The 11,400-nt window shown below is 44.2% G+C and overlaps 1 protein-coding gene and 1 long non-coding RNA gene across 2 annotated transcripts; one reads left to right on the plus strand and one right to left on the minus strand.

Annotated features, from left to right (window-relative positions):
- Nucleotides 1-5,715: 5,715 nt before the first annotated feature.
- Nucleotides 5,716-7,292, minus strand: LOC125774345 (uncharacterized). The gene is made up of 2 exons (XM_049444603.1): nucleotides 6,531-7,292; nucleotides 5,716-5,817 (listed from the first exon to the last, which is right to left on the minus strand). The coding sequence occupies exons 1-2, from the start codon at nucleotides 7,290-7,292 to the stop codon at nucleotides 5,716-5,718; spliced, it is 864 nt and encodes a 287-aa protein (XP_049300560.1).
- A 2,604-nt stretch (nucleotides 7,293-9,896) lies between these two features.
- On the plus strand, nucleotides 9,897-11,302 carry LOC125774350 (uncharacterized). Its single transcript, XR_007420832.1, has 3 exons — nucleotides 9,897-10,101; nucleotides 10,284-10,339; nucleotides 11,110-11,302. It is a non-coding gene; the product is annotated as an uncharacterized LOC125774350 (long non-coding RNA).
- Nucleotides 11,303-11,400: the final 98 nt, after the last annotated feature.

The following is an 11,400-nucleotide window of genomic DNA, read 5'->3' on the forward strand; positions in this document are numbered from 1 at the left end:
GTCTTGGCTAATGTGTCTTGGCTAAGGTGTCTTGGCTAAGGTGTCCTGGCTAATGTGTCTTGGCTAATGTGTCTTGGCTAAGGTGTCTTGGCTAATGTGTCTTGGCTAATGTGTCTTGGCTAATGTGTTTTGGCTAGTGTGTCTTGGCTAAGGTGTCTTGGCTTATGTGTCTTGGCTAATGTGTCTTGGCTAAAGTGTCTTGGCTAAAGTGTCTTGGCTGATGTGTCTTGGCTAAGGTGTCTTGGCTAATGTGTCTTGGCTAATGTGTCTTGGCTAAGGTGTCTTGGCTAATGTGTCTTGGCTAATGTGTGTTGGCTAATGTGTCTTGGCTAAGGTGTCTTGGCTAATGTGTCTTGGCTAATGTGTCTTGGCTAAGGTGTCTTGGCTAATGTGTCTTGGCTAATGTGTCTTGGCTAAGGTGTCTTGGTTAAGGTGTCTTGGCTAATGTGTCTTGGCTAAGGTGTCTTGGCTAATGTGTCTTGGCTAATGTGTCTTGGCTAATGTGTCTTGGCTAATGTGTCTTGGCTAATGTGTCTTGGCTAATGTGTCTTGGCTAAGGTGTCTTGGCTAATGTGTCTTGGCTAAGGTGTCTTGGCTAAGGTGTCTTGGGTAATGTGTCTTGGCTAATGTGTCTTGGCTAAGGTGTCTTGGTTAAGGTGTCTTGGCTAATGTGTCTTGGCTAAGGTGTCTTTGCTAATGTGTCTTGGCTAATGTGTCTTGGCTTATTTGTCTTGGCTAAAGTGTCTTGGCTAAGGTATCTTGGCTAAAGTGTCTTGGCTAATGTGTCTTGGCTAATGTGTCTTGGCTAATGTGTCTTGTCTAAGGTGTCTTGTGTCTTGGCTAAGGTGTCTTTGCTAATGTGTCTTGGCTAATGTGTCTTGGCTAAGGTGTCTTGACTAAAGTGTCTTGGCGAAGGTGTCTTGGCTAAGGTGTCTTGGCTAATGTGTCTTGGCTAATGTGTCTTGGCTTACGTGTCTTGGCTTATGTGTTTTGGCTTATGTGTCTTGGCTAATGAGTCTTGGCTAATGTGTCTTGGCTAATGTGTCTTGGCTAAGGTGTCTTGGCTAAGGTGTCTTGGCTAATGTGTCTTGGCTAAAGTGTCTTTGCTAATGTGTCTTGGCTTATGTGTCTTGGCTAAGGTGTCTTGGCTAAAGTGTCTTGGCGAAGGTGTCTTGGCTAAGGTGTCTTGGCTAATGTGTCCCTGTCATGCAAAAGCGAGTTCATGCGGTCGAGTTTCTTTTGTTCTCATGGTCCCTAACGGGTCTGTTCGGAATCCACCGCGGAGTCCCGGAGGAAGACATTTAGTGACCACACGCACACACTAAAACCGGGTTGGTATATAAAGCCCCGCGTAGCCACGCCCGCTTCAGTCGCCCGCGAGCGTTCGTAGCGTGTGGATCTATGCCGGATTTTAGCAAAAAAATGAATGAATTCCAGAAAATATATTTTTATAAAAACGCCAGGGGGGTTTCTCGAATTCACTCTCTCGTGAGAGCGTGTGTTCGACAGCTCGCAACTTAGACAATATTTCGGATCGTTCGGGATCACTGATTCGTCCGGGGATTACATTAAGACTAATTTACATTTATTTTCAGGTACTCTATTATACTCACTAACTTATAAACTATGCACTAATACTAACGTAACCTGTAATCCGTAATTCTCTCTTTCCTAATGCACGTGTTGCGTGTTGCCTACGCATAGGCGCAAACATTCCCGACCACCTAAAAATTCTTAATTTTTACTCAATTCCGCAATCTATTCCAAATCCAAAAAATTAATTACTTAGGTGACCTTATTTACAATCTTACTTATTCAAATGGGTAAATTCCGATTCCTAATTCTATCTGAAATTCCCGACGAACTTACTGATTACATGAAATTCAAATCAAACTCTTCTACTACAGCTCAGATTTTACTCCTAATATTTCATTTCACTTATGCCTAACACAGTTTACGTACATAATTTCCCTTTGAGTGTAAAGAGCAATTTCAAATTTATAATACAAGTTATCAACCTAATTTTCACCTTCCTTCATCGGTAAAATGCATAATCTGACCGCTGGTCTCTGAACCTCCTTTCCATTCGCGGTTCGCACAGTTACAACTCGCACTACTCCGTCGTTACCAGGATGTACCTTTGAAACTCTAGCGAGTGGCCAACTTGTAGGTGGTACATTGTCCTCCCGTAATAAGACCAGCATACCTGGTACAATGGCTGTCACTGGAATATTCCACTTCGTTCTCGCTTGGAGTTGTTGGAGGTACTCTGTCTTCCATCTGATCCAGAATTGCTGCACCCGTTTTCGTACCAGACGCCAATGGTTCAAACGGTTGTCTGGGACGTCCCTCAAGTTGATATCGACCACGTTTTGCAAATGCGATCCAGTTAGGAAATGCCCTGGTGTCAATGCCTCGAAATCTGACGGATCATCCGATAGTGGAGTAATTGGCCTCGAGTTCAAGCACGCTTCGATTTCTGTAAGTAAAGTGGTCATGTCTTCGTAGGAAACAGAAGCCATTCCCAAAACTCTTATTAAATGAAACTTCATCGATTTTACGGCCGCTTCCCACAATCCTCCAAAATGAGGGGCCCTGGGTGGGATGAACTTCCAGCTGATCGCGTTTTCAGTGCTCCACGATGATACCTCTTCCTTATGCTTCGTTGATCGTAGAAGCTCATACAGATGACGTAACTCATTTGCAGCTCCCTTAAAGTTGGTGCCATTGTCGGAATGCAATTCTGTCACCAATCCTCGTCGTGCAACGAATCTCCGTAGTGCAGCCAAAAATGCAGGAGTGCTCAAATCTGACACTAACTCCAAATGGACGGCACGGGTTACGAAGCACACAAATACTGCAACAAACGCTTTGATAGGAGCTCCCTTCCGATGTTGCGCCTTAATCCATACTGGTCCGCAGTAATCCACTCCTGAAACTGCAAACGGTCTAGCTTCTGTCACTCTATTTTCCGGCAAGTCGGCCATCGGTTGATTTACTCCTTTCGGTTTGCACTTGAAACATCTCACACATTTGTGGCAGACCTGCTTCACAATGGATCTTGCTCCAAATATCCAAAAACGTTGTCGAATCGCTGTTATAGTTGTTTGTGGTCCGGCGTGTAGAAGCTTGTGATGATAATATTCGACTAACATTCTTCCCAGTACGTGATCCTTAGGAACGGCTAACGGATTTTTGGCATCCATTCCTAACTGCGAATGTTGAAGTCTTCCATTTAGTCGAATGACGCCTTCAGCATCTATGAATGGCTTAAAACCTCTCAATTGTGATGACCGCGGCAATTCCTTCCCACTGCTCAAGCACTTAATCTCCCTGTCATAACACTGCTGTTGAGCTAACCGACACAATACGCGTTCTGATCGCAGCCGTTCTTCTGTGGTGAGAGTTAGCGTATCGTATTGAAAACCTGAAGATCCATGTTGTTCTGGCTCTTTCCTTAAGCGCATTCGCACACTATGTAGGTACCGTAAACAGTAACCCACTACTAGTCGAAGCTTGGTGAAAGATGAATAACGATCGAACAACCAGTCAACCAAGTTCTCTTCATTACAAGAAGAGATTATTAACTCCACCTTACGTTCCTCGCCTGTAGTTATTGCTCTGACTTCAGGCAATGCTGGCCATTTCTCTTCAGATTCTGTTAGCCATGTTGGCCCCGACCACCATAGTGCATTGTTGACTAATCGACTTGGTTCACAACCCCTCGACACTAAATCGGCTGGATTTTCAACACCTGGAACGTGTCGCCAATTGCAGTTTGTAGTTAATTCCTGGATCTTAGCCGTGCGGTTTCCGACAAACGTTTTCCAAAGATGGTGCGGGGACTGAATCCAATACCAAGTTGTCATAGAGTCAGTCCACAAGAAACAAGGGCTTTCCGGCAAACGACCCTTTCTTGCAAAATCCCATAATCGACTTCCTAGCAGCGCCGCACACAATTCCAGTCTAGCAATCGTTGTTCTCTTTGCCAATGGTGCAACCTTGGACCGAGAAATCAGCAGCTGTACCCTTGATTCTCCCGTTGGGAAGATACTCCGTATGTACATGCAAGCTCCATACCCTTTTTCAGAAGCATCACAAAATATGTGATACTGAATCACCTCTCCTGAACACACTAACCGTGGTAGTTTTATCTCTTGCAGTACATGAAGTTGTCTCACCAGAGCGGTCCATTCACTACACAGGCTCTCCGGCAATTCTTTGTCCCAAGGCCAAGCCTGTCCATCGATATCTTTCAATCTCCACAATTGCTGCATGAAGGTTTTTGCTACCATTTTAACCGGGTCTACAAATCCTAAAGGGTCGTAAATCCTTGCAATCGTGCCCATTACATTTCTCTTGGTAGTACTAGTAGACATTCTTATATGTGGCACTCGCACCCTTACTAAATCAGTTTTGGGCTCCCATATTACACCCAAAGTGGTAACCGACGTTCCTTCCACATTTAACTCGTGCATCTCTGTCGTCGCTAGTTCTTCTTCGGGCAGTCCTTCTAATGCAGCTGCTGTATTTGATGCCCATTTTCGAAGTTTGAATCCTGCCTTCGCCAACATTTCAATCACCTCATGACGGATCTCTTTGGCTCTCTCTGGTGTGTCTGCCCCCGAAATAAGATCATCAACGTAGAAATCTTCGTACCACTCTTTAGATGCTGGAAATTCGTTTCCTCCATCCTCGAAGACTCTTCTCAGGGTTCGTATGGCCAAATAAGGAGCACAGGCGGTACCATACGTTACAGTATTAAGTCGAAATATACTCACAGGCTCTGATTCACTGGACCTCCAAAAAATCCGCTGTAGGTCTCTATCTTTCTCATCGACTAATACCTGCCGGTACATTTTTTCCACATCGGCAACCATTGCTACCCTTTTCAATCGAAAGCGTAACAGAATAGAGACAAGGTCGTCTTGCAGTTGAGGTCCAGTTAACAATATATCATTCAAAGATTTCCCACTGTCTGTTCTACACGAAGCATCAAACACGACTCTGCATTTTGTAGTAGTGCTGTCTAGCTTCCATACTGCATGATGAGGTAGATAGTAATGTTTACCTTGGTTGTTCTTCTCATCTGCTACTCTTGTCATATGACCCAGCTTGATGTATTCGTTCATAAACTTATGGTATTCTTTACTCAACTCTGCATCTCTCTTCATTCGTCGTTCTACAGCTCCAAATCTTTTACGCGAGATATCATATGATTCTCCAATTTCTCCTTCATAATCTGCTACTTTAGGCAGTTGTACCACATATCTGCCATCCTTTTCTTGACGTGTTGTTTCTGAATACCATTTTTCACACAATTTCTCCTCTGTAGACATCAACTTGCCAGTCGGAATGTCTTCAAGCTGGACCAGCCTTTCCATTGCAGCGTTGAAGTTATCGTCAAACGCACAACCCACAAAGCTTTCACTGCTGCTTTCTTCATTGGCCTCCGACATCTTTCCGCTGACAATCCATCCAAACTTAGTTTCCAGCAATCTGGGCAAATGCGAAGCCAATTTCAAACTTCCTCTTTCTAACAATTCGGCAAACAATCCTGCTCCGATCAGGAGGTCGATTCGCTCTGGCTTGTTGAAAGCAGGATCTGCCAAAAGTATTCCGGGAGGAATGTTCCACTGGTTCACCTCTACCATTCGACTTGGATAATCCGAAGTGACTCGCGGTAATACTAAGCACTGCAGCGTTGTTTGGAAATTAGACACCCGTGATCTGATTCTCGTAGACACTAAACTGGTTGCCGTGACCGATATCGCACCAATTCCAGACAATGGTTTGGACATTCGCATTCTCTTTAATCTGAGTTGTTGCGCAAGACGTTCTGATATAAAATTGGATTGCGATCCTTGGTCTAATAACGCCCTCGCCGGCAACTCTTCTCCATCCCTACTGCGAATCCACACCAGTGCAGTCGATAACCACACCATATTTCTCGTTCTACCGGAATCCCGGGTGGTAGCATTAATCGTTGCAGTGTTCTCTTCTTCCGGTGATGACTTGTCTAGTTGCATTACGTTCGCTGGTGGCTGGGCCTCTCTTCGTTTGCACAGCAGTGTATGGTGTCTTCCATTGCAATGACTGCACTTGCCAACGTTGCGACAGAACTTCATTTGATGGTTTCCTTTCAAGCAGCAAAAACATAATCTGTTGCTCTTCACCAACCCTTCACGCTGCAGAATCGTCATACCTTCAAACGTAGAACATTTGCTTATTAGATGGTCTGCTTTGCAAGCTGGACAAACCTTCTTATCATTGAACGCTGCTTGCGCAGAACAAGTGACAGCGTAAGCATGAGGTGATCTCTGCCACTTCTGGTCTGCGCCACGAATCCGCTGGATCGGCTTTGGAGCTGCCTTTGTCCCAATGACACCGGTATTGTGAAGTGCCGTGCTGTTCAAAATCCGAATTCGTTTTTCACAGAAGTCCATCAATTGGTCATAGCTGTCGGTCGCGTTTTCCACTGCAAATTGTTCCCAAGCCATTAATGTGGTTCTATCAAATTTATATATTACCAATGTCGTAAGTGGTGTGTTCCAGTGCTTAATCGGTTCTTCAAGCCGCTTCATTCCTTGAACCAGTCGTCTGGCTTCGTTGACAATTCTGGTCAGTTCTGTTGACGTTGCACCATTCATCGGCTCCAATTGCACCAAGGCTTTGAAGTACTCCCTTCGAAGTAATTTGTTGTCATCGTATCGCTGCAATAAGGTCTCCCACGTTGGAGCATAGCTCTTCTCTTCCAGTGGCACGTGCTCAAACTGCAATGCAGCTTCTCCCTTCAATGAAGCCAACAGGTACTGAAGTTTGGCCACTTCCGGTAGCTCCGACACATCATGCACCAACGACATAAACCGGTCCTTATACGTCACCCACTGTGTAATGTTCCCATCAAATGATGGCAGTTCCAGTTTTGGTAAACGCAACTTAACACTCGCGCATGTCGTATTTGCCATCGTACTGTTGGCAATCGGATGGGCACTTTCGTCTCCTCGTTGTAAGTCCATAATGAAACCTTTCACTTTATGATAACCTTTAAAAAAGTCCTTTCTTTCGATCCGCATTTGTGCCTCATCCGCATCCTCATCTTCCAACAGCAACTTTTCTCTGGCCTCCTCGAAAGCCCCCTTTGCTTCTTCTAATGCTTTCAGTTGACTCGCTAATTCAGCTCGATGCTCTGATTCTTTATAATTTGTAATAAACTCCACAAATTCTTCGATCCAAGACCGACGGTCTTTATATACTTTCGTAAGTTTTTTCACTTTACTGTCTGGCGGCATTATTTTTCCTACACAAAAAACCGAAGCCTACTTAACGCGCGCAGTGCACCAAAACGTAATGGCTGATTCTAGTTACGTTGTAATACGGACGATGACCGAACCGACGCCAACTATCGCGCGTCACCAACACAAGTGCAATGGCTGATCCTATCTTCCTTTACTAAGGGCAATGACCAAGGACGACGCCAACTAAATGTACGATTATCGCCACGCGCCAAGCTCGTAGTTAATTTCACTGTTCTTCACACGCGCTTCTCGAATACGTTTGTAACAGCGGTTTTACTCAATTGTTCAACATTCCAATTCTGAATTTGTTCACTTGAGTCTTAAATCCTGTAACCCGTTTCACCGATTCACTACTACGCGTAAAGCGATACGGACTCGTGAATTCACTCTTTAACCAACCGAACGATTTTCTACCGAAATAACATAAACGACAAACAAATAATCTTGAACGATTAACTCAATGTTAACTTCTCTTATCCGGCTCGAAGGACCAATGTTCGACAGCTCGCAACTTAGACAATATTTCGGATCGTTCGGGATCACTGATTCGTCCGGGGATTACATTAAGACTAATTTACATTTATTTTCAGGTACTCTATTATACTCACTAACTTATAAACTATGCACTAATACTAACGTAACCTGTAATCCGTAATTCTCTCTTTCCTAATGCACGTGTTGCGTGTTGCCTACGCATAGGCGCAAACAGCGTGAGAGAATCTTTTTTCCCCATACAACTTCCTTGGAGCTTTTGCTGAAATGATAGAGAACATTGGATTAGAAATTGGTGTAGAAGAAAGTCATGCTTACATTTGCGCCATCCGACCAGTCGTTGAGGGGGTACGTTGTGTACCGTATATAAATGAAGCTGAATGGGAATGGATTTCACTGCACGAATGATGCAAAAAATAATTCTTTCGTGCTTTTAGATATTTTTGGGGAAAAATATTGCATGACAGGTTTGTTTCCTACCATACGGCCGTTCCGATAAAAAATATTAGGCGCTGTTTGGACCTTTTTAACTAACCTCAAGGTGTGGTTTTATGGAAAATTTCTTTAAACACACAAAAATACGAGGTAGCTGCTACACGTGCTATTTTTTCCCCATGAGCGTTCAGACAGACGACAGGTAACTAGCACTGTTCGTTGTCGCTACGCGCCTATACATGCGGAAGGTGTTACTGGTTCTTTTAGACAGGTAATGAACACAGGATGCTATGTAGGTGCGACTAGGGGAAACCGAATACCTCTGATGAGAATTGAGTCATACCACAAACCATTGCTTAGCCAAGAAATGCTTACCGGTTAAACACCGACTCGCTTACCAGTGATGCGTTCGGGTACATAGGTAAAGAATATGAATGTAAAAGGATGCGTCGATTAGGTGTCGGACGCTGGGACTAGAGGCAGTGAACGATCAATGTAAAAGCTGTTCAGAAGCCCTACATTTTTCAAAACAATTCTTTATAAGTAGGTTGACACTGTCCTTTACACCTTTATCCAAATCGTATGTTTGAAAGAAATGAAAAATTAAATTTGTGACGCTGAAGCAATCTCCGACATATTAAATCAAAATAACATGGTTAATTAACTGTTTAAAAATCTGCAAAAATCTTTAAAAGATACGAAATGTTATTCTTTACAACTTTGTAGAACATCATTTTCGTCTAGCTCTTCAACTTTTTTAGTTATTCGCTAAAAACAAAAGCCAGTACGTTACGGGCGGCCGCGAGGAAATAGCTAAAGCAAGGCATAGAATTGTAGCGAAAAATACCTTGTTTTTGTCAATGAATTTTAGTATTATTTTATCTAAATACCACACGAGAAAATCTTGCAACTATTAGCCCAAAGTGTGGCCAACATATTGTAATCGGTCGTTTGTAAATAAATATTAATTTTGATACAAATAAATGAAGAAAACTGAACGCGCTTTTGCACGCTACGCTACGACCATCGCGACCAAAACACCGTCCGTTGCGGACGCGTTGCTTTCCACATGGACTCATTCACCGGCATTAAACGTTCACCCGTAAGGATCGTGCAAGCGCCCGTACACTGCGAGGGCTATAGCGTTGCTTTCCACATGGACGCCGTGAGGATTCCATATGGATTCCGACAGGATTCCACATGGACTCGAAAGCTTCCATATTCATCCGCCAGGATCGTGCATGCGCCCGTACGCTGCGAGCAATCCCGATGCGTTCCACATGGATTCCACATCGACCCGCGTCACGCCCCTAGGATCGTGCAGGCGCTCGTACGCTGTGTACACACATGGTGTCTTTGAATGTGTTAGTGTGTATCGATGCGCGATCCCAACGCGCATTCTCGCTTTGGCAGGATGATCGTTAGTTAGGTAGAGGGAGAAAGGGCTAATTGGGATCGACAGCGTACCGTGTATATGCGTATGTGCACGTTTTTTATCTCACTTCGCCTGTAGGCCAGAACATAGCGGCAATAGTATTTATTAGCAGGCGTGGTTGAATTGCACATTGGGGTCTTGGCTAATGTGTCTTGGCTAAGGTGTTTTGGCTTATGTGTCTTGGCTAATGAGTCTTGGCTAAGGTGGCTTATCTAATGTGTCTTGGCTAATGTGACTTGGCTAATGTGTCTTGGCTAAGGTGTCTTGGCTAATGTGTCTTGGCTAATGTGTCTTGACTAATGTGTCTAGGCTAATGTGTCTTGGCTAATGTGTCTCGGCTAATGTGTCTTGGCTAAGGTGTCTCGGCTAAGGTGTCTTGGCTACAGTGTCTTGGCTAAGGTGTCTTGGCTAATGTGTCTTGGCTAAGGTGTCTTGGCTAAGGTGTCTTGGCTAATATGTCTCGGCTAAGGTGTCTTGGCTAAAGTGTGTTGGCTAATGTGTCTTCGCGAATGTGTCTTGGCTAATGTGTCTTGGCTAAGGTGTCTTGGCTAAGGTGTCTTGGCTAATGTGTCTTGGCTAATGTGTCTTGGCTAATGTGTCTTGGCTATGGTGTCTTGGCTAAGGTGTCTTGGTTAAGGTGTCTTGGCTAAGGTGTCTTGGCTAAGGTGTCTAAGCTAAGGTGTCTTGGCTAATGTGTCTTGGCTAATGTGTCTTGGCTAATGTGTCTTGGCTAATGTGTCTTGGCTACGGTGTCTTGGCTAAGGTGTCTTGGCTAATGTGTTTTTTCTTATGTGTCTTGGCTAATGTGTCTTGGCTAATGTGTCTTGGCTAAGGTGTCTTGGCTAAGGTGTCTTGGCTAATATGTCTTGGCTAAGGTGTCTTGGCTAATATGTCTTGGCTAATGTGTCTTGGCTAAGGTGTCTTGGCTAATGTGTCTTGGCTAAGGTGTCTTGGCTAATATGTCTTGGCTAAGGTGTCTTGACTAAGGTGTCTTGGCTAAGGTGTCTTGGCTAATGTGTCTTGGCTAATGTGTCTTGACTAATGTGTCTTGGCTAATGTGTCTTGGCTAAGGTGTCTTGGCTAAGGTGTCTTGGTTAAGGTGTCTTGGCTAATGTGTCTTGGCTAATGTGTCTTGGCTAAGGTGTCTTGGCTAAGGTGTCCTGGCTAATGTGTCTTGGCTAATGTGTCTTGGCTAAGGTGTCTTGGCTAATGTGTCTTGGCTAATGTGTCTTGGCTAATGTGTTTTGGCTAGTGTGTCTTGGCTAAGGTGTCTTGGCTTATGTGTCTTGGCTAATGTGTCTTGGCTAAAGTTTCTTGGCTAAAGTGTCTTGGCTAATGTGTCTTGGCTAAGGTGTCTTGGCTAATGTGTCTTGGCTAATGTGTCTTGGCTAAGGTGTCTTGGCTAATGTGTCTTGGCTAATGTGTGTTGGCTAATGTGTCTTGGCTAAGGTGTCTTGGCTAATGTGTCTTGGCTAATGTGTCTTGGCTAATGTGTCTTGGCTACGGTGTCTTGGCTAAGGTGTCTTGGCTAATGTGTTTTTTCTTATGTGTCTTGGCTAATGTGTCTTGGCTAATGTGTCTTGGCTAAGGTGTCTTGGCTAAGGTGTCTTGGCTAATATGTCTTGGCTAATGTGTCTTGGCTAATGTGTGTTGGCTAATGTGTCTTGGCTAAGGTGTCTTGGCTAATGTGTCTTGGCTAAGGTGTTTTGGCTAATATGTCTTGGCTAAGGTGTCTTGACT

This window comes from Anopheles funestus, unplaced genomic scaffold (genome assembly GCF_943734845.2).
Source record: "Anopheles funestus unplaced genomic scaffold, idAnoFuneDA-416_04 scaffold_94_ctg1, whole genome shotgun sequence".
NCBI lineage: Eukaryota > Metazoa > Arthropoda > Insecta > Diptera > Culicidae > Anopheles > Anopheles funestus.